Source organism: Limanda limanda, chromosome 21, assembly GCF_963576545.1.
Source record: "Limanda limanda chromosome 21, fLimLim1.1, whole genome shotgun sequence".
NCBI lineage: Eukaryota > Metazoa > Chordata > Actinopteri > Pleuronectiformes > Pleuronectidae > Limanda > Limanda limanda.
The window spans coordinates 8,560,534-8,582,333 of NC_083656.1; the positions used below are offsets into that span (position 1 = coordinate 8,560,534).

Consider the following 21,800-nt stretch of genomic DNA (forward strand, 5'->3'; position numbering starts at 1 on the left):
CAAGTCTCTACTTTTTCCTCTGCTTTTTAATCGTTTCATTCATAAACACAAGTTGAAGGAACAGTTCAAGATCATTTAAAATTTGTGTTTGAGGCAGTGGAACGCATGTGGTCGGAACGTTACTCTGACAGTCTGTGGCATATTACAAGGGAAGGTAATCCTCACAAAAATCCTCGCCCTGACCCTTCAGGGGTTCCGTAGAAACTCAGTTTCCTCATCTGTGATTGTGCAATCAGGGAGTTCTGCCAATTTCACTCCCTCTGCTTTTGGAAAACCATTTTATTTTTGCAAAGGCTACAACACGATTGAACAGAATTGGCCTCAGGGTGAAAAGCAAACAAAACAAAACAAGAGTAAAACATCAATGTTGAGGATGCCCCTGTGGTTTCACCTCATGATGTTGGACGCATCCTCTGCATCGGGGTCAGCGCAGTATTTGTTGGCTAAGATCAAACAGGCGTCAGCAGACTCGATCTAAAAACAAAAATCACAAACAGGAAACACAATGAGTAACACAAATCAATACAAACAACAGTGTTGTGCAATTTAAAGATACAACAAAGTAGGAGTTTCTCCTCGGAGCTGCGTTACCTTCACTCTGGCCAGGTCGTGTGGGTTCAGGACCGACCCTTGGTAAAACTCCACTTGGGTGAAGTGTCGCTTGAACAAGGCTTCCAGCTCAAGATTAGGGGAAATACTGAGATAGGAAAAGAGAGAGAGTCTTAACACGGAGGAGAACTACTGTTTCCAATCTGCTGAATATGTGATGTTTGCTGTTTCCTACTCACTTATGAAGAAAAACAATTTCTACATTGACATCATCCCTGTCCTTGTGTAGGAAGTCTTTTAGAAAGTTGGACACACTCTCCAGTGTTATATGACCACAGACCACGATGTGCCTGGAAGACGAGGTGCAGAACAACAATGAAGCTCAAGGTGGAATAACAAAAATCAGCGACAAACAAACACAGAAAAGGTTTCTTCGTCTTTGTCCTGGAATTAAAAAAAAAACAAGGTAACTCTGACAGGAGAGGGACGTGACGGGAATGAAAAATAATCTGCACTGTTGTGTTCAGGTGATTGATTTGAATTCTGTGAGGGAGAAATGATTAAAAACTGTGAAATAGGACGAGGATGTTTGGTGTTCCTGCCGTGACCAGCGGCGGCTGAGTGACGGGGTCAGAGAGCAGCGTGGATTTCAGTGTCAGATTATAAAGGATCAGAGTTTACTTAGATGGAGATTATGAAAGCAGCACACAGTGTATCTTCATTCTCACGCATTGCAGATCCTATAGGAACACACTTTAGATTCATTTATTTTTATTATCAATAATATATCTTTATTGTTTAATAGTGAATTTCAGGCGTTTACTCAGGTAAACGCTTGTTGTGGTAGAAATGCTTCGTAGCTGGAGGCCTCACTGTGTCTTCATGGCTTTAATCTACAATAAATGCATCAGAATCAGTTTTCATTTTGCACCACTTCTTTCTCTAATTTCCTCTAATTTTTCTCTAATTAAAACAAATGACAACAGGTAAAGACATCAGGAAGAGGAGACAGGGGAATAGAAAAATTAGGCTAATAATTCAGTCTAGTTGTGAAAAAAGGCTAAAGTAGAAAAAAAACAATATTTAGCTTTGATATTTAAATAGGGGCCAAACGGAGAACTGCTTCCTCAGATTGTGAGAATTACTTTTTAAAACAACAACAAAAGAAGCAGATTTGGCAATGTTTCCTACTGAATGTTTGATTTCTTCAGGACGAACTAAACAATCACAAGTAACAAGAGTGTGCTACAATAAGCCGTATTTTGTTTGGAGGCATCTGTTCAGAAAACAGCCTAAGAGCTCGGGACACGAGTTCACATGCCACTGACACGTTAAAGGAATAGTTTGACATTTTGGGGGAATACAATTATTTGCTTTCTTGCCGAGAAGATCGACGTCACTCTTGGGTCTGTACGTTAAGTGGGGAGCTGGAGCCGGGAGGGAGTTAACCTCGCTCAGCAGGGGGCGCTATGTACACAAATAAACCCAATACACTTATGTCTGTTTTCTTCTTCCATGTAATAATATGAAGAAAACATCACATATAAAAAGTTACGACCTTTGTTTCACACCATGCTGAGAAAACTGGCTCCTGGCTCCAGCTCTGTACTTGAGAGTGAGAAAGTGAATACCTGTATTTCTCAAAGTGTCCATATATTCCTTTAAAATATATTTTTTTATTAAGTCCTAAGGGTGTAGGTCAGACTGAAGACAAAGGCCAGGAATGTTCAGAAGCAAAGCGTGAAAAGAAAAAACAAGTTTTTCCAGCAGAGAAAAACTGAGCATTTAAAATAAATCAGCATGAAGCAAGCAGTGACAATGTAGTGTTGAGTATCATCATTTATTTGACTCATATACACTTTATATGAGTATATTAAGATCATTATTTAATAATTATTTTATCTGGTTTTATTGCCGTCTTGAAGGCTGATTATTTTATCACAAATTAACCCCTGATGTTATAATTAATAATTGCTATTGTTTTTCTATTATTACTAGGGCTGGGCATGTTAACTCGTTACCTCAAGTGATGAGTTAACTCGATTGTTTATCCGCAAATTATTTTCTTTTTTCCTGTTCTGCAGCATTATTTCCTTTTTCCTGTTCTGCAGCAGTCAGCAACAGACTTTCACAAAATAAAAGCCTGACTTTCACAATAAAACAATAAATAATCAAACCTGAGTGAATGCGAGATAAAATAATTAATCGAGTTAACTCATCACTTGAGTTAACTCGAGTTAACTCGAGTTAACTCGAGTTAACTCGAGTCCATTGAAACGAGTTAACTTGCCCAGCCCTAATTATTACTATTAGCCTTCAAAAAACACAGGTACAAAAACTGATTTAACTCAGAATACTTTGTGTGTATGTTGATCCATAAAAAGGGTAATCATCATTGTTGTTCTGTTAATATATGTAGAAAAATTCACAGAGCACGTTTTGTTTTCACTTTTTTTATATTCTTTTTTATTCATATGCATTTGTATTATATCTTTTATATATTATCTTTTATTTTGGTGCATTATTTATGCATCCTTTGTGATTCACAAATTTAAATGTGGATGGTTGCATTGCGATTACTGATTGTGTGCGTGATGCAGACACTAGATTTACGAACCCTAAACTAAACAGACACAGATGACTACAGACCATCACCACAATAAAACACAAAGGATTCTCTCTCGGTGAGTTACTGTCACATTCTGTCTCTTAAACCACACGTTCACAAGTGTGTTTCAAGGTTTAACGGCTGCTGCATAGCAACGGTCAGAGTAGAAACTTTGGATGTAACCATAGGAACAACTATCCTAGTTTACCATTTGTTGTATAGATAAACTTAAACTCTATTGTTTTTTTATCTTTAAAATGATCATGTTCAGTAACAGTTACCCATTGTGGCCTCACTTTCAGATGTGGTTTAATCTTTTGAATTTTCAACACAGATCAAGAAAGTATTGTATATATATTATATTATATAGTATGGATACCTAATATCACAGTGAGAAAATCCTTTGTGCCACCTTTAAAAATGAAATAACATTTATATGACGACACGAAAAAATGTCTTATCAAGTCATTTTTGTCTGTTTTTAAAACAAGTGAAAAAATATGAAAGTGAACTTGTCAGTGAAAACATGTCAAAATAACCAAAATAGCAAAAAATTTTCACTTGTTTAAAACCTTCGGGACTCGATAACAGACAAAGATCACTTATTATTGTATTTTTTGCAGTGTAAAAGCAAACATTGATTCATGGCGAGCAGTGATGGCACCTTGCACATTTACAAAAAACAGCAGCAGCAATACACAACGGTATTTTTACATTAATCATGGCCAAGTTCTTCAGTCACAGTGTGACTTCAGTGTTAATCGAGATCAATGCATCTCAGACTGTACGTCACCTCTTTATGAGAGGGCCACTCGAGTCACACAAAACCACACCATTCAACGTTTTCTTCGCTGGACTTACTTTCTGCCTCTGGTCGAGTTATAACTCCCTCCATATTTCTTCCGATTAAGGATGAGAGCGGCAATTTCTGGCACGTAGCGAGCAAACATGGCCTACATGCATGAAAAAGAAAAAGAAAAGTGCATGCAGAGAAGGTTCTACTGCTGTGGAGGCAGCAGAGCCTCCTGGAATACTTACTTTCTCCCATTAACCGCACTATAGGAACCACCATATTTCTTTCGGTTTCCTATTAACTCTATGATTTCAGGGACGTAGCTCGCAAACATGGCCTAAGGAGAAGATAGGAGACAGAAGAGGAGACTAAAAAAAAAATAGGCAAAGAAGAGCAGGTCTTCTTATTTGTGCTTTAAAGAAATTTTAAGTGGAACACTACTGTATGTGCTGGAGCAATATTTATATTCATATGTTAACAGGATGCAGAGAAAGTTGCAGGTCATTCAGATTAGTCATTGACTTTGTGTAGCTGGAGGTTATTTTTACAGTTTACAGAAAAGGTGTGAAAATGAAAAAAAAGGAAATTATAAAGCCAATATTTACGGATATTGGAAGAATAAAGGAGAAAATGAGAGCTGATGAGTGGTGTGTCGATCTGTGGCAGAAAAGAAATGATAGAAAATCAAAGAAAAGCCTTATGTGCCATGTTTCGCCCAACAAACACAAGTGAGGTCGATTCAAAAAGCACAGCTGAACGGACGGACAACATTAAAACGGAAACTCTGAATCTAATATTTTGTGTAAAATAAAAGCACCTCAAAATGTTGATATTTCACCTATAACAGCCTGTTATATTATACTGCAGATGCCCATGATGAAAATAAAGTACAAGAAAAAGCTATAAGGTGTTTATAGCAAACATTTATCTATCACTTTAGTTTCTTGCTTGCCACATCCACACAGCTGGACTTTGTAGTAAGACTTGAATTGTTAAAATAAACGTTATTTTCAATCATCTGAAAGATTGTGAATTACACTGTGGCTTTTCAAAGAGATTTACATTTATATCACTTTGACACTATTTATATAATATGTCACCATGCTGTCCTATTTAATAGTGTGAATAATTCTTTATTATCTAGATCACGGCGTCCTCTCGATTGACCTTTATCAATCAGGTGACTCAGATCTGTGGTAAATCCCACAAACATGTTTTTCTGTTGGATTAATTTATCACGTTATTGTGCAGAGATGTGTGTCTCTAGATATTTGAGGATGAGATTCAGTAATGTTGTTCTGTCCTTAAAGCCACGCTGTGATAAATCCTCCTTGTTTCATTGTGTTTGTTGGAAAAGAGGGAGGGGGGGGCGGGGAGGAGGGTGGAGCCACCTGAAACCGCAGTACCTCATAGTTAATAACAGAAATGAATGTGCGACAAAAACTTCAGCATTATATACCTGAGTAAATGCTGTGGTATTTTACACAACTCATACGATAATGACATGCAACATACTGTGGTGAGGTGGTGCGCCACAAAAACACCTAAACAACAGGTGGAGAGCGTCCCGGCTCCTAATCGTCCCAGCGAGAGTCAACACCCGGCGGAGGGCGGTGATTGGTTGCATGGAGGATTTTAAGCAGCAATAGGTAATGAGAGTTTTTTTTACCAATCCACCGAGGATGAAGAAGACCATGAACAGGCGGCCGAGGGTGGTCTTTGCATAAACGTCTCCGTATCCCACAGTGGACATTGTGACCATGAGTAAGTAGACACATTCCCAGTAGGAAAGTGCTTGGGAATTTTGGAAGTTTTCCCAAGGATCCCCTGAGTTTTCCACCTGGAATAGAAATTGGCGATTTACACAACTGCAAAACTGATTTACTTTTTCCCACGATTCAGTAAAAAGTGAAAATGAGCGGGTATTTGCTGTAATAGATTCATTAACTCACCAAGTGAATGAAGCCGGCTGCGGTCAGCCATGTGCTTATGAAGATTGAACACAGGTTCACCAGCTTTATTGAGTTGCTATTTAAAAAAAGAAGCCGTACAATAGGGTTTGAGGTTTTAGTTATTACATTGATATTCACATGTCGTACAAAGATGTCAAAAGGAGTCATTCAACTGAATTATAGAGAATCTTAGATGTATCAGAACGGATCATATAAAGTTTAGCAGGAATAATTCAGGACCAAAGTAACATGCAACATAAAACAGTCTTTTAAAACAAGCACATCTACTTGACTTACATATTTTCCTAATTGACACATATGAGATTATCGTGCTTGTACTGTTATTGGTGTAGTTATTAAGGTAACACGCAGCTCTATTTTAGCTTCAGCTCTGTCAATTCTAGTTGTATTATTTTACAAATAATAATTATTTTATTTTTTTATTTCTTTTACCACTTTCACTCTTCACCACTTTATTCTTCTCTTTTGTATGTCTTTTATTTTGCTTTAAAATGGTTTTAAACTCTGGTTTCTGATTTTAAATTGATGTCTTTTCATTTTGTCTCTGTGTTGTTTTTAATGTCCCTGAACAGCATCTTGAATCTACCTGCTGTCGTACCCACGTTTCCATTTACTTTCCACCAAACATATAGTACTAAAACATCACACGTTCATTTTCTCGCTGGGTATTCGGTCTAAATATGTGCACGGTCTTTTGTAGTAATTACCACAGAACACTACGTCCCTGCGTGACCTCTGTCCTCCTCTACTTTGTGCCTTTCACCTCCATCCGAGGGAACGAGCGCGGAGATTATTCTAAAGCATTTTGTTGCACTATAAGCTCTTCCTGACATCTGTGCAAAAAATAAAAAAGATTTATTTCTAAGCAGTGAGGAGACAAACCGGAGAGCTGTTTTTGTTCATGCACATAACAGAACCGGCTGGAGTAGGAAGAGGAGTCAACTTTAAACTTTCAAAAGCTCTCAAATATATTTACCTCATAATAGTAAATATGAGGTATAGGTAAATAGCGCTCTTACTGTGATGAATTTAGCCTCAAGCGAAACATTGCAAATGAAGATGAATCTTAAACTGTAACGTGTTTATGTTTATGTGTCAACTGCACATGCACCGCACGTCACACTGTCACACTCACACACACACAAGTGAAAAAGGAAGATTAAATATCAACACACTTACCTCGTTTTGAGTATATTCAAAAACTGTAAAATCTCTGAGAACTGTATCAACCTTAAGGCCCTTAAAAATCTCAAGCCTGCGAGAGGGGAAAAAAGACCATAAATAAATTAGCATATATGATTAATAAGAAAAACTGATAATCATCAACAGCGAGGAGAATCGTACCTTTCATACTTTCATATATGTTTATCAACTTAATGTTGATTAATAAAATAAACTCCGACTGATCAGAAGTTACTGTATCATAAAATAAACAATAAATAAAAACAAGCTCTTTATCCTGGATCTCTCTTCCTCTAATCTCTCTCTGCTTTTATCTCAGGAGCCTCCGGCGTCTACCTGCATCGTTCCTGCCGGATAAAAAACTCTGAACGTGGACGAGATGAAAACCTGGATTAAAGTGAAGACAGGTGGAAGCTGTCACGGGCAAATTGAACGTGTAAACAGTTGTGACGTCAAATCCCAAATTTGACGTCTGTTGCCAAGACTTCAAGGACGAAATAACAGTGATAAAACCAGCAGCCACAACACAAGCCAGAGGTCTGTATCGACCAACGTTCAAGCAACTCGTACATTTAATTTATAACCATGTCACTGCCACTGTCATCCAAATTCAACATCTAGAAGAGTAACCCTGTCAAACAGAATAACGCATGTTCTCTGTTGTGTTTCAGTATTTGGGTGCAGTGCAGTAAACCACCTGGTAAAAGAAAGTTCCCACTGTAGTTTAAAAGCCACATGATTCATGGTTGAATATAAAAAGCTGTATCCACTGCAGAGTCACTGATGCATCAACAATTAAAAGCTTCCTCGGCCAAGAGTGAGCCATCAACTCAAATCCATCCCCAAATGCATTAATCGTGCAGATGAATTTCCCTGCTTTGGAACACTGGTGCCAAATGACACAAATCAAAGATGTTACGGGCAGGCATTCAGATAAAATATATTTATATATATAAATAATCTTTTTTGGGGGAATGCTGTGCCTCGCCAAATCGTTTAGTTTTTTCATTTGGAGTGAGCGTTTGCCAGCTGGGGATCATAATACAGATCAAATCCTAAACCTGAACCTGCTCCAGCTGACACACAGCGTCCAAAGAGTTCTGGACGTGCCAGTGCTCAGCTGTGGGGAAGATTTCCCCCCCGATGGTTCCCACGTCCCGCAGGTCTTACCCCAGTAGGAGATTACACGGAAGCATGCACACACGCTGTGGCAGATGCCGCCCTGGTCCTCTTTGTCGCTGACCTGCCCGTGGGTTGTCTTGACCCGGTAGCCCTTCTGGAAGAGCTCCCCGGTCGACTTCTTCCGCCTCCTCGGGTTGATCACAGTCTTAGTGTGTGTGCCTCCGTCGGGCGCCCTGTACACCAACATCTTGGTGGGAATCATGTCTGGAAATGTCTCGCCCTTAAGTTTCCAAAGTAAAGTCCAGAATCTGCTTCACATCCCACTCTTTACGCGCCTGCATCCACTTTGACACATGCCACAGAAAACAAATGTGATCCTCCTCCACAGAGAAAAAACGATTCTCCTCAGACCTTGATGGCTATCTACTGCGTTCAGTGAGCTTAAAGCAAACCCTTTTCCCATCAGGATATTAGAGCGTAAGCTCCTTTAGGATTCATCCAGAGAAAGGAAGAGGCCGGACCGCGAGTCTGTCCATCAGCTGGCTTCTCAGTGTAACCTACATCTCATCCCTGCAACCCTGCAACTGCTCCTGTCCAACCAAATTTCATTCTGTCATCTTAGACAAGAACAGCGCGTGTGTCTGTGATCTCGTGTTTACAGCAGGAAACAAAGTGATGTGAAAGGCCGGCAAAGCCCTGTGCCAAAAAATGAGGAGCTTTGGCAACTGTTGGGTTTTTCTGTGGATTTAGTGATTCTGCAATAATCCTTCAATTAATCACAGCTGATGTAACAACTGCTATTGTATCTGACATGAAAAACAAATGTGCAGCACGAAACATGTAGAAGCCGATATTTATTTTAATATGTTTTCATTGAGAAACATATTTAATATTTCTGGAGACAAAAATCTGATAGAGAAAAGTATGTTTGTGATATTATCATCTATTCCAGTAGTAATCTTGAAACCAAAGTTTGCTTTTGATGACATGTTTCTTGAAGTTAAAAATAAATCTTTGTGATGAGTTTGACCCCAAACAACAGAAAACAGAGGTAATGAAACGTTGTAAAGTGACAGTGATGCAGATTCTCCACAAAGCTGCACATCCCTTCTACATGAACAATAATACCATGAGACAACCAATCTCCCTTATGTCCACTAGGTGACACCAGCAGCCACCACTTCCTCCGAGTCACTGTTGTGACACCAGGAGTCACGGAGCATCAGCTCAGGGAACAAACACATTATGTAACTGTTCTTATCAAGATGTCACGGTGTCACAGTGACTGTAGAGCCCAGTGTGTTCAGCCCTGTCAGAGGGGCTGGTGGCTCCTCAGCTGACGAGAGAAGAGAACGCAGCAAGAACACGAGAACAAAACAAAGATCCTATTTAATCCTCTAATTCCTCTCAGACCTCTCCTAGTGATGAGCTTCACACTTTCAGCAGATTGACTCTTTTCACTTCTATTCTAAATCCCAACAAAGCCTGCTTCCTTCTTTTTTCAATCAGAGCAGGATTTCATTTGAGCTGGAAAGACTTGCAGCACAAAACCCACAGACGTCCACACATGGTGAAAAATACGTTTCCATTCAAACCCACTCCGACATGTGCCTGGCACCACTGAAAAACCATAAAATATTCAATCGTGCTGGAAAGTTAAAGGTAAGTGCCCACAACAAGTTCCCTCTTTTCAGCTTTAGTGACTGAGGTCATCTTCAAGTGTGAGACCATGGCTGTTACACACAGTGATTCCACCAGGTGGCACCACAGGCTGCTGGGAAATTTGAAGCTCAAGCTCAGAAGATCCACTGAGCAGTTCTCGGGTGAGTAAAGGGGAGCGTCCTTACCGAGCCAGCTCCTGTTCAGATACACCGACACGAACACCGGAGGAACCGTGAAGAAGTCCACCACCGAGTTCACCTCCAGCCAGAACCACAGCTTGTCGTTGGCAGCGATGAACTGCGGAGACAAGGATGAGAATAGGAACAAAGAACTTCATTCATATCAAACAATGGTGCACAGTGCTTTCAGAGGAAGATAAGGAAAAGTCATAAAAGGGTAAATAATAAGTGAAATGAAGCTTTTGCAAAGACAAATGTTTGATTAAGGGATTTAGAGTGTAATGTTCAAAGTTCAATGGCAGTAAATTCCATCATGTGGAGGCTCTGGTGGAAAAGGCTTGGCCACCCTTTGTTACAAGATGAGACCTGGGAGTAACCATCAGGGCTCCAGTGGTAAAGAGGCACCAGTGAAATCTGAACTTTCCATGGCCACTAATGCTCAAACTGTACAAACATTGAAATTGTAAATAACGTTCATACATATCTTTTTCTAGTGTTCATACTATTTACATATTGTTTCCCATTTTCTTTTTGCAATAAACCCCAATTCTGATTCTGATAATCCTGAAAGACATTTGGGTGCTAGGTCGGTTAAGGCCTTATAGGTGAGATATGACAAATTTAAATCAAATTAACAGGAAGTAAGTCTAGTGAGGAAAGCTCAGATGTGATGTGGGCATTCCTCTTTTTCCCCTAGTGACAAAATATGAGAAGCAACGTTTTGTACATGCAAAAGACGATGGAGGGAGCTCTGGCTGATGAAGATGCATCGAAGGTGATATTCAAGAGATAAGAGAAGGAATCAGAGACTTCAGCTGGACTTACGCGGAGGCCGAAGTACAGCAGGAAGAACACGTTGAACGCCATGTCGATCTGCAGCGTGAAGTCTTTGTAGAAGTTGTGACAGGACTCGATGGGACTGTTGGAGACAGAAACACAGCGAGTTCATGTCTAAAGAAAGAAGTGACAGTCAAGTGAGGAAAGTGTTGGTAACATCTCCACTCCGTGAAATAGGTGAATATGTTTTTAGAGTTTTTTCAAGACAAATAAAGTATAAAAAGATGCATTCTTCTTTTCCCTGAAAGTGCATTTTGTAAGATTCCCAAGAAGAGGAGAATCTGACGTGTTCAAAAGTGCAATGTATTTCCAATGTTTTTCTGTTGAGGAAGGACATGCATTCATTGCCACACAAGCATTAAGTCATGGAGACGCTTGATTAACCCTTAAATAACTGCAGAACAACGTGTGATATATTGCATCATGAAATCTGCTCTGTTTTTCCTCTCAGGCCAGAGTTTCCCATCTCATCCACAACACTTCAGTTCAATGTGAAGTGGGATCGAGCGGCAGAGTGGCACAGGCAGTGGTTTAAGGGTTAAGTGCATGCAGGGTTCATGTCCTCAGGCAGCCAAAGCAAATGCAGTGAAGTCTCACCCTCAAAACGCTCGTATCTGGCACCAAGAATTCAAATAAAGAGAAATGATTAACCATGTGAATGTGAGTGTAATATGTTAGAATGATTGTTTAGTAAAATGCATGTCCTGGAAGCTGCTGGAGACAAACAATTAGTTAGTTAGTGTCCAGCCCTGAGCTGTTAATACAAATTTTGACACGTGGACTTTTCGAGTTTTAATGCTTTTGTTTTGCAGAACTATATTTTGACATAACTACAATCTTTGCTTTTATTCTCATCAAGAAATGGATAGTTTTCCTTTATTTCTATTTTCCAAATACAATAATCTGAAAAGACAAAATGACTCTGCAGTTCGCAGACGTGGGATTTCTGGTGATGCGATGATATGAACACATATTGTTTCCTTTTGAGAGGTCACAAGATCAATAACCTTTGGATCCACTGCCCTAAGGTCACTGTGGATGGATTTCTTTCTGAAGTCCAGTTCCTGTTTCTCTGCAGCCTGTTAGCGTTGCAGGTCACTCTCACCTTGTTTGTTTTCCCTCTGCAGTGTTAGTTTTATTCCACCTGTACGATCCCTTCAACAGCTTCACTGATGCACACAACAACACTCAGCAGCTACAATCTCCCCTGTGCTGTTTAATACCACTCGGATTAAAGGCAAATTGCTTTTGTTATGTAAAAAAAATAAAACTAATAACTCTTCACTTGTCCTGGTGAAGTTCATGAGGTGACATTAAAATACTTAGGGGGGGGATTATGTGATGAATGTGATGCACAGCAGCGGTGTCGGATCACGACTCCTTGAGCTTTGACTCTGGACTTCATGTGTTAATCGGTAAAAGCCTTATTTACACAAACATTACTTTATAATTATATCATGTTAATATCAGGAGATTGAACACATCTCTTGGTGGAAACTTTAAATGGTGGCTTATTAATATTTTTGTAGTAATTTACTGGTTTATCAAGACTTTCAATGACAAAGGAACAAGAATAAGTTGGAATAAAATCACTTTAAATGTATATTACTATAGTTTTATTTCTTACACTATTCTGCTGTATTTGTGTGTATAAATAGTAAACAATATATTTTTCTTCTTTGGACTAAACTGAAAGTTAAGTACATTTTTAAAGACTCATTGTGTTTTTCTTGGATTTGGCTTCCTGGTTGCTTTATATACTGCATATAAAAGAAAAAGAAAAAGAAATGTCAGATTTATAGATAAGATAATATCCTAGATTAGTTTGTGCTGGAAATGACGTGTGTTAGATAAGGATGGTTAAGAAAGTGCTAAACAAAGATCAATAAATAAAAACTAAAAAGAACCTGGACTTTTTGGATCCTGCTCATAGGAAGAAGGAAACTATTATTCACAAAGAGGACATTGTCTTGTTTTGGAAAAAGCGTTTTCAAACTACAGCGGCTGATTTGTTTGGTTTTGGTCAGCTTCCTTTTCCTAAATTGGCCGTGTGAGTGGTTGCATCAGATCTTTGTACGTTTGTTTTACATCCACACGCTCTTCATTAAATTATCACATTCATCTTTCTTTCATCTGCTTAATAACGATAGAATAACCTAACCATTATTCTTTGTGTCACCTCTAAAAATAGTCGTAGCGCGTTTGTTAGTTCTGCCCTCATTCACCGTGATGAGACCTCAGCTCTGTAAATCCCTGTCACAGCAGGGTGACCGAGCGGAGACAGACCTGCAGAGCCTCATAATGAAGTTCCAGTGGGTCTGGTTTGGAGGAGCTAAGCCTGTTATGGATCACAGACCCGCTCTGGTCCACAGTAGCACCGCTGTCTCTCCTCCTCATTCAGTTCAGAGTCACATCAAACAGGATCGACCAGCTCCTTTACAACGTCAGGTTTCTTATTCTCAATCATTCTCAATGTTTAATGTTTTAAGACGAGCAAGAGTTGTGCACAAAGACTTAAGTGGACAATCAACATTGTCTTGAATTAAAGGTTTTTATAATCAGCATAATTACACCGACAAATTATCAAATGACTGTGAGTTATTTTAAATGGGTTGTTCCAGTTCCAACACAAATTAAAAATGTAAGTTCTACAGATTTTTAAGCTTCTTTCAGCTTGCGATTCTTCCCACAGCTATGTTGTTATGTTAAAGCTGGATGTTACAAAAACATTAATAATATTAACTGAAAAGATGGTGACATGTCAAGGTTTTGTTTTTAAAAGTCAGTATAGGTTTAAGATGATTATATGACAGAATGTACGTTTGTTGTTGTTGTTAGCTTGTTGTGGTGATTTCTGTCCCCCGTAGTGGGAAAAATAACAATATATTTTTGAATAATATATCAAATCAGCTTTAAAGATTTTGTGCGACGGACACAACTCATGAATCCTGATTCTCAGCTCTGCTTTAACGCTGATGAGGCAAAGAGGAGTGTGCTACGCTCCGTGTTCATCCTCACTTACAAATAACAGCACACAAAAGAAGTCCCTGAGGACGTTTCATCATCACTGGGCAGCTCGTAGATCAGTGAATGTGTTGATGTCTTTCTCCTCTCTCTTTCTCTCTGTTGCTTTGAGCCGGGTCGGCCTTCCCTTCACAGAACTGCCCCGGCAGCCTCACGGGACTAATTACAGGAAGGGTTGGATCTCTTACAGTCTGCTGCCACTTACAGGGACACCAGAGAGCCGCTAACTGGCTGCTCTTTGGCTTTAAGTACTGAGCTTGTTGGGCCGACAGGTAGTGACAAAATCCTGTTCGTATAATAGGAAGGCCTCGATGAGACGGAGTAATAACAGAGTGTCGTGGGATGAATGTGAAGATCAGGGTGAACGGCAGCTGTGGAATCATCCCCGGAAGCGTAACGTTTCCCCCTGTCTTGTGTGTGAAAAGGTTAAAGAGAGGGGTCAAAGGTCGTCCTTCATCAGGTGACAAGGTATCAAGCGCTGTGATGAGCATGTTTTGAGAACAGGAGGCCACAGATGGCAGCGGCGGGGCTGTAACTCTACCTGAGCTTGTCCAGATAATGAAATGAGATCATGCTCGCAAACCACATCAGAGCGTGCCGAGCCCTCAGCTGGATGCGGTCTTATGAAATAACCTGAGCGCTTACCGCCAGGACCACGAGGCCAGATTACACCAGTTTATGGCCCATTTTCCCATCTCTTGACTCCCTTTGGGCTTTGATAAAAGCTTTTATCCCTATGGTGTTTTTGCACCCGGCGTCTTTAATGGCACATCCTGTCCAAACACCAGCAGGCAGCGGTAACAGCCCACTGTGGCACACGGAGCTAAAGGGTCTTCCGCTTCCTCTAATTTGATGAGCGATGGTGATTGTGTTGGACAGGAACTTTGGTCTTTCCTGCCTGTGTGAGCGTCTGATCCTTTCATTAAACAGAATAAGCTCATTTCATCTCAGGCTATAAGGAAAGAGTCGTTCACCTGGAATAAAACATCCAGCGTATATGAGGATTTATATAGGAACCAGTCAACAGCTGAAGTTTTTGAGGCATAAATGTCCGAAACACATGTTATTCTTTTAATCTATCATTCACATTTTTATGAAGAAGCAAGAATTAGAAAAAAAACTTTATACTAATGGCATTATTGCTACCTTTTTATATTTATGAATTCATTCATTATAATACTTCCTACTTTTAAATAAAACTACTGTAAACTTTAAGCTAAATGACTCAGAGGACGTGGACAGGAAAATTTAAATCCTAATTTTCCTCCATCTACAGATCTGTTGTTACCTTTACCAAGAAAGTAAGTCCACTGCAGAAACAGCTGCTAGTTTGTAAACTATGAGTCATAATATCATCACAATGATTTAACTTATAAGTTATTAAAAATGTTACTTACTCAGAGGAATCTATGAAGTATATTACAAGCGCTCCAATGCTGAGAGCAAATACGAGGACCACCTGTAAAAGAGGAAAAACAAAGAAAGAAGACTTTTAATATAATTCAAGTTACAGAGTGAACATAATATAAGAAAAACAAGTGCATGAAGGGGAAATAATAACATGTTAAGCATAGTAGAAAAATGAAAATCAATAAATGTACAGAGAAACATAGAATGATGGTTTTACAAAATCTAAATGCAGAAAATTCAATCCAGTAAATCGTATTTTTAAGCAGTCTTTACCCTATTAGTAGAATGAATTCATTAGTTGAATGACAAATTAATTTATACATAAATTGATGGAACACAGGTCTAAATCTTTTTTTATGCAGCTGATGAACGTCTGAAATGTGTTTCATGGCGTGTGGCCAATGTTAAATGTCTATTAATGAGCAATTATAGACCTGGGTACGTCCTGTCAGTCTGTTGTCACTGTGGAGCAGCAGTGTCACAGTTACTGTAAATCTACACCTAAACAAACACACTCAGCTCAGCTCCGCGTGTAAATTGGCAGTGGGGGAGTGGGGGGAGTGGGCGAGGTGACAGGAGGCTTTCACAGACACAAACAAGGAGGCTGAAGCTTCGGTGGCCTGATAATAAAAACCTGCGCATCGCCTCGACTCTGAGCCCTGGAGTAAGCTGAGAGACGTTCAGAGCAGACGGGGGAGGCAGGCTCCGGGACAATAAAACATGAGATCCGGGGGTGTAGCCTCACAAAGCAAAGAGTCGTCGGGTGACAGCTCTGACACCGAGAGAGCTGGGCTGAAACTTAATCAATGCCGCTAATGCCACAACAAATCAGACTGAAGTGTAAATACAAACTGGAATCAGCATAGGGAGCATTTCACTTTGAGTTCCACAAAGCAGAGATGGAGCTGGAAGATTTTGCAGAAATAGAGGACAGAGGATGCAAATCTCTGTTTCCTAACTAGAGCACACTTCTCTTTACAAAGTAGGTTAAACTAAGCCACATGAGTGTATTCACATTTTGCAGGGCAGCTGTTACAAACACACACTTTCTGCCATTTGGGTGAGAAAAGACCTAGGTCTCTTTTTTCATACAACTTAATAGTAATTGGACATTATCGTCCATTGACAGTTAGGAGTCTAAAAGCACAGCGGCTCATTAATGCCGTTGTGAAATGAGCGCCCTAATTTTGTCTTTTAAAAGCCGCAGCTAATGGAGACGAGAGCTCGAGGAGAGAGTCACAGATAAAATACGAAGAGAAAAGGTTTAAGCCAGACAATGTTTTACATCGTGATACACACCAGCAGGTTTCCTGCGACCCTTCCTGCCTTATCTGCTCAGAAATGACACAATGGACGCACTGAACAAGAAACCAAAGGCCATCCATAATGAATGAGCTCAACCCAATTCATTTCCATGATGTGAAATTGCATTGTCAACCTGCAACCACCGATGGCTCCGTAATGACAAAAGGCACTCTCATGCATTTTTAATCGAGGGATCCTCTTTGGAAGGCAGGAAATCTGCTAATGCCTCTGACCAAACTGGGAGAAATGTTGGTGCAACACTGGAAAATGCTAATGTCGCCTGCAGAGGAAGATTCAGCGATGGCAGTAAATAAAACACGCTGGCTGGAACAAAGAGGGGGCGCTCATGACTCTGTTTGTCGATGAGCAGACGCCAGCGCTCATCATTCATCTCCGTCACGGGATAACGATGCAGCACATCCGTACCTTCAGTCACATTCAGCTGCTGTTCATGGCTACGCACACACAGAGTCACGGAGACACAAGTGGCTCACAAGAGATCATTAATTGTCACAAGCATTTAGCGTTCACTTCAGCTTGATTCAAAGGGACTGATGAAATTGCTGTGTTTAAGAGAAACATATAGAGCTGTCTGAGATGAAAGTTCCTGGGTCGTCAGAGCAAGTCTCAAATGATTTAAAAACATGTCCTTCTCAAGTCAGAATCAAGTCTCGAGTCATTTGAGGTAATTTCAGGTATTAATATTAAGTCTTTAAAACTAAGTCTCGGTTCAAGTCTTAAGTTTCCTGAAATATGTTGTGTTTCAAGCCAGACAGAACAAGTAATAAAAAACAATTCCAAGTCAAGTCTCACGTCAGTCAGAGCAAGTTTCAAGTCATTCAAGAAAATTCCAAGTCAATTGTCGAGTCTGTCAGGTCAAATCAAGATAGGTCCAGACTATGTGTTAACTGTACGACGTAGTTTGCTATTTTATTTTTATTGTTAAAGGAATTTTCAGGTAAAATCTTGAGGCTATTGATCACTCAAGCACTGGAGCATAGATGTAGAACAGATTTGCTTTTAATTCATGAAATAAATCTTTAAGGAGTCAAGTTATAGTCACATGATCAGAAGTCACTTCTTTCTAAAAAAATCACTAAACCCGAGGAAACAGTTTTCTCAGACTTCCTCCAGGTCCACTTTCCCAAGAGCTGATAACATCCCTGATGATCCCGTAGAGAATAAGACTTCCTTCACCGACAAGTCTGTAGCTTTCATGAGTCGACCAGCTAACATCAGAAAACCCACTCATGCACCTCCACTCTTCCTGGAGAGTGACTCACCATCCATCAGTGTGAATAAACTGACAAAGAAGCAACAAATTCACCTGAGCTCAAAAAGCATTTCTACTCAAACTCCCTGATATTACAGCTAAGAATGATTCTGTTTTTGTGGATTATTTTATTTGAAAATAACCCGAGGGAACAAAGGTTGTTTCGTAGCGATGAAGAACAGTTCTTAAGATTCTACAAAAATCAATACAGGTAAAAGACGATCAACATTAGTAGTTTAGTGAGATTGCAGGGGGCGTAATGTGCGGGTGCTGCAGCGCCTCAGCTAAATAAAATCCGGCTCATTGATATTCAGTTAAGGTAGAATCATGTTTTTGAGATTCTGCGGTGGGTGGTTGTTTTGCTACGTGAGCTGTGAGCATCTAAAAACAGGATTCAGAAGAAGCAGGGGTCAGTTTGTTCCATATTCCCTGAAAGCCTGCGCTCACTGTGGGATCAGAGCTGTCAGCGGTGGGATGCCAGGGATTGGTGTGTGCAGTGGCCTGACCGTCTTTGTCCGGTGCCCAGTCTGAGCTCTGTTATCCCCTGTGTCACATCCAGATCGTGCATCTCTCAATTGAACTTAAATGTCCTACGGAGCGTAAGTCCCTGACACGGTGTTCCTCATGGGTGACTCTCTGACCCGCAGCAGATTCCCCCAGGAACAGGGTGCTGCTTTCCAAAATAAAATGACCCTGAGGTCTGTCCTGGTGAATTCCAGCCAGCCCATCTGTCCGTCCTCAAAGGCCACATTGATAAACAAGTCATCTCAATGTGCACAACGGAGGAGCAAAGATATATTCTGCAGTTGTGAAGAGGAATTCACTAATTATTATATTGATTACAAGTGAATGTAAAATGTCATTCTTTAGTTTTTTCCTTCAGCTTGACTTAATTTTTTTTTTTGTAGGTCAGCTAAATTTGAATCAAAAGATGTGCATACAGATGGCCGACATGACAGCCCCCACAAAGTTAAGCCAAAGCGTCTTGATCGCCCCCTGGTGGCTGTCTGCAGTATAAGTCAAGAACCCTGCCTCCTCCATGTTCATGGGCGGAAAATAGACAAAATTTTCATCACTGATGTAGGTTTGGTTTAATTTGCTTATTTTCTAGATGGTGGGAGGATGAGGAGACACATCATCCATCTTTATATACAATCTATGGATTGTTGGTTTATTTGTTAGTAAAATTATTAAAAAATTAACAAATTTGGCAATAGACAAGTTTGGTAGAAGGATCTGGCTTTTGCCTGAGAATAACCAAATACATTTTGATGCCAATCAAGGGGAAGAACCATTTTTTTTTTAAATAGAAATAATTTAGATTATCTGACCTCATCCTTTTTTTGCTTTTATATTGCTGCAATAATTGAATCCTGTGAAGGGTTGCTCAGCATTAGCAGAGGCGTGCGCTCTGAGTGACAGAGTGGAGTTAGGCAATGACAATTTAGACAGTGACGCCTATAATCAAAGGTTATTACCAAAGTATTTTTACTGCCATCCCTACTGCAACCACACTGAATAACCTTGTATAATAACCTTTGATTATAGGCGTCACTGTCTAAATTGTCATTGCCTAACTCCACTCTGTGGTCAGGGCTCTTGCACAGTTTATCTTTCTCTCGGGGTGATAGAAGCAAATTAGCATGTTGTCACTACAGCAGACAAAACGCCTCAAACAAAACACGCAGACACAGAATGAACACCTGAGACAGTTACGGTGTCGTTGGAGTGGAACTGCAGGTGCTGCACAAACTTCAGCTCCACCAACCCCGAGCTATTGTTGTCGTAGTTCGACAGTTGACGGGCATTGACTGTCAAAGCAACGTGACGATGATGATGATTCCCACTGACCTTATTCTGACCTTTAGTAAACAAGTAACCTGGGAAAGAAGGAAGGAAGTAGGGAGACAAATAAGGACTTAAGGACCTAACAATGCTCTTGAATAGAGATTGAATAAAACATCCATATGGCAGTCTGCACCACAAAACATCTAGGTACTGACTTCCAGCTTCTTATCTATAATACGTACTTATATGTCTTAGACTGCTAATTATTCTGTGATGGAGACAAAGAGAATATCTCAGGGGCAAAATCAGCTGCTATACATCAGGGCCGTCAGTCACCAAAAAAAACAAAAAGCCAGATATTCTGTTAGGGCTGGGAGACTGATTGACATGTCTTTTAATAATTGCATGCCTTTTAATATATGATGAACAGAGACGTGACAGCAGCTAAATCCAAGTTATATTGAAAGACGCTGTTTAAAGGTAAATTTACAGCATCAACATGTAAGGACAACCTCCTCATAAATGACTCAAATTGTATATTTACACCTGCAAATCTCGGCTCAACCTGAAAAATTTACATATTTGCTTACAAAAGAGACAGATTGATCCTTTACGACACAGCTGCGTTCACTGGCTGCGTGTAAACCGCGCTCGTGGTGACAGGTGAAAACACAACATGCATACTAATGGCGTCTTGGATGTTTCTCCTAAAGCCCGGCACCCTCCTCAAACATGATCTTAATATAACCTCTGCAGCATGGGTTTCGTAAACAGTCCAAAGCCTCATCGGAGAAGTTGTGATTTAACCAGTTCCCACCACAGCATCACTGGACAAGTTGGTTTTCTGTGTCTTGTCCTTCAAGCTCACAGAAAGACCGGCACACATTTGCAGTTTAGAGGTCAAAACGAGGTCATCTCAGAAACAGCATCTGTAGTTTAATATCACTTTTTTATAATATATTTAAAATATTCCTAAATAAATGTGACTAATCGTAAAATTTTCTTTTTATTAGGATGTGATTTCAATAAAATCCCAGGTTTAAAGAATGACTTGATTTCAGCTTTCATTTTTCTTTCATGAAAAACAGGAAGCTCTTGGAGTTTAAAGCGGCAGGAACCAATGTGCGTATATGTGATGAACTATAATTATATTGTTAAATTTGAGTTAATGACTGTCATTCAGAATTATTGTTGTTGGCTCATCAAAAAGTTGAAGAACTATTTACTGTCTCTTTCACAAGACGCGTGTGCAGCTTCATTCACAGAACTGTATTGAGATACACTACATGAATGCAACAAATTGAAGTCTCAGCTCAGGAGAAAGTGTGACATGACTCATCCTCCGACGAGACAACAATGAGTGTTCACATAACGGGCGGCAGTCACTGAAGACAGCAGCAGAAGGATGATAAATAGTATGCAGTCCCCACACATGTGTGCTCATTGTGTGTCACTCCGATCACACCCGAGCTGCTTTGACAATCTGGTGGTGATTCACGACTGAGGCCAAGCTGAAGGACACCGAGCTGAGTCGGTGTCAGGCTGCTCGCTGCCGGATCACTGACCCTGTCACGGTCCTTCCTCCAGTTTATGAAGGACATCAGACTGATCAGCAGCAGCAGCAGCAGAGGAGCAGCTGCACGATGAACCAGAGGTGTAGTGGTTTGTAAGTGTAGTTCAAACGTGCTGGGAAAAGACGACACATAAAACCTCAGGTGAAGACGTAAGGTTAATGTTTAACTTTCGTTTCAAGCATCATGAACCGAAAACTGTTTAATGTGTTTTTTAAGTGCAAAAAAAGAGAAGAGAGTATTCAGTAAGAATTAAGGTGAGGCTTGTTATTAAAACCTCAGAAAAATAATTGTAATCTGACTCATATTTGTATCATGCCTGTGTGTTACGATTCAAAGAAGCAAATGTTTCTGATGAGAAATACAGCAATGACGCACTAAAGGATTTTAAAGTTTTTTATTATTCACCTGCTGACCCTGTTGAAAAATGGCCAAACGAGACAATTACCAACTTCCTGTGGTTTCTTCAACAATTCAAGTCAGACTGTTTTCAGACTAAAGGCATGAGTTCATTAATATTTTCA

The 21,800-nt window shown here is 40.0% G+C and overlaps 1 protein-coding gene across 1 annotated transcript in view; it reads right to left on the reverse strand.

Annotated features, from left to right (window-relative positions):
- LOC133027981 (calcium-activated potassium channel subunit alpha-1-like) overlaps nucleotides 1-21,800 on the reverse strand; it is a 70,738-nt gene that overhangs the window by 25,052 nt on the left and 23,886 nt on the right. The window contains exons 3-12 of the mRNA XM_061095170.1: nucleotides 15,327-15,388; nucleotides 10,894-10,987; nucleotides 10,075-10,186; nucleotides 7,103-7,178; nucleotides 5,903-5,978; nucleotides 5,620-5,790; nucleotides 4,196-4,287; nucleotides 789-899; nucleotides 592-697; nucleotides 392-474 (exon numbers count right to left, since the gene is read on the reverse strand). Coding sequence (XP_060951153.1) covers nucleotides 392-474; nucleotides 592-697; nucleotides 789-899; nucleotides 4,196-4,287; nucleotides 5,620-5,790; nucleotides 5,903-5,978; nucleotides 7,103-7,178; nucleotides 10,075-10,186; nucleotides 10,894-10,987; nucleotides 15,327-15,388 — 983 coding nt within the window. The remainder of the gene's footprint in view (nucleotides 1-391; nucleotides 475-591; nucleotides 698-788; nucleotides 900-4,195; nucleotides 4,288-5,619; nucleotides 5,791-5,902; nucleotides 5,979-7,102; nucleotides 7,179-10,074; nucleotides 10,187-10,893; nucleotides 10,988-15,326; nucleotides 15,389-21,800) is intronic.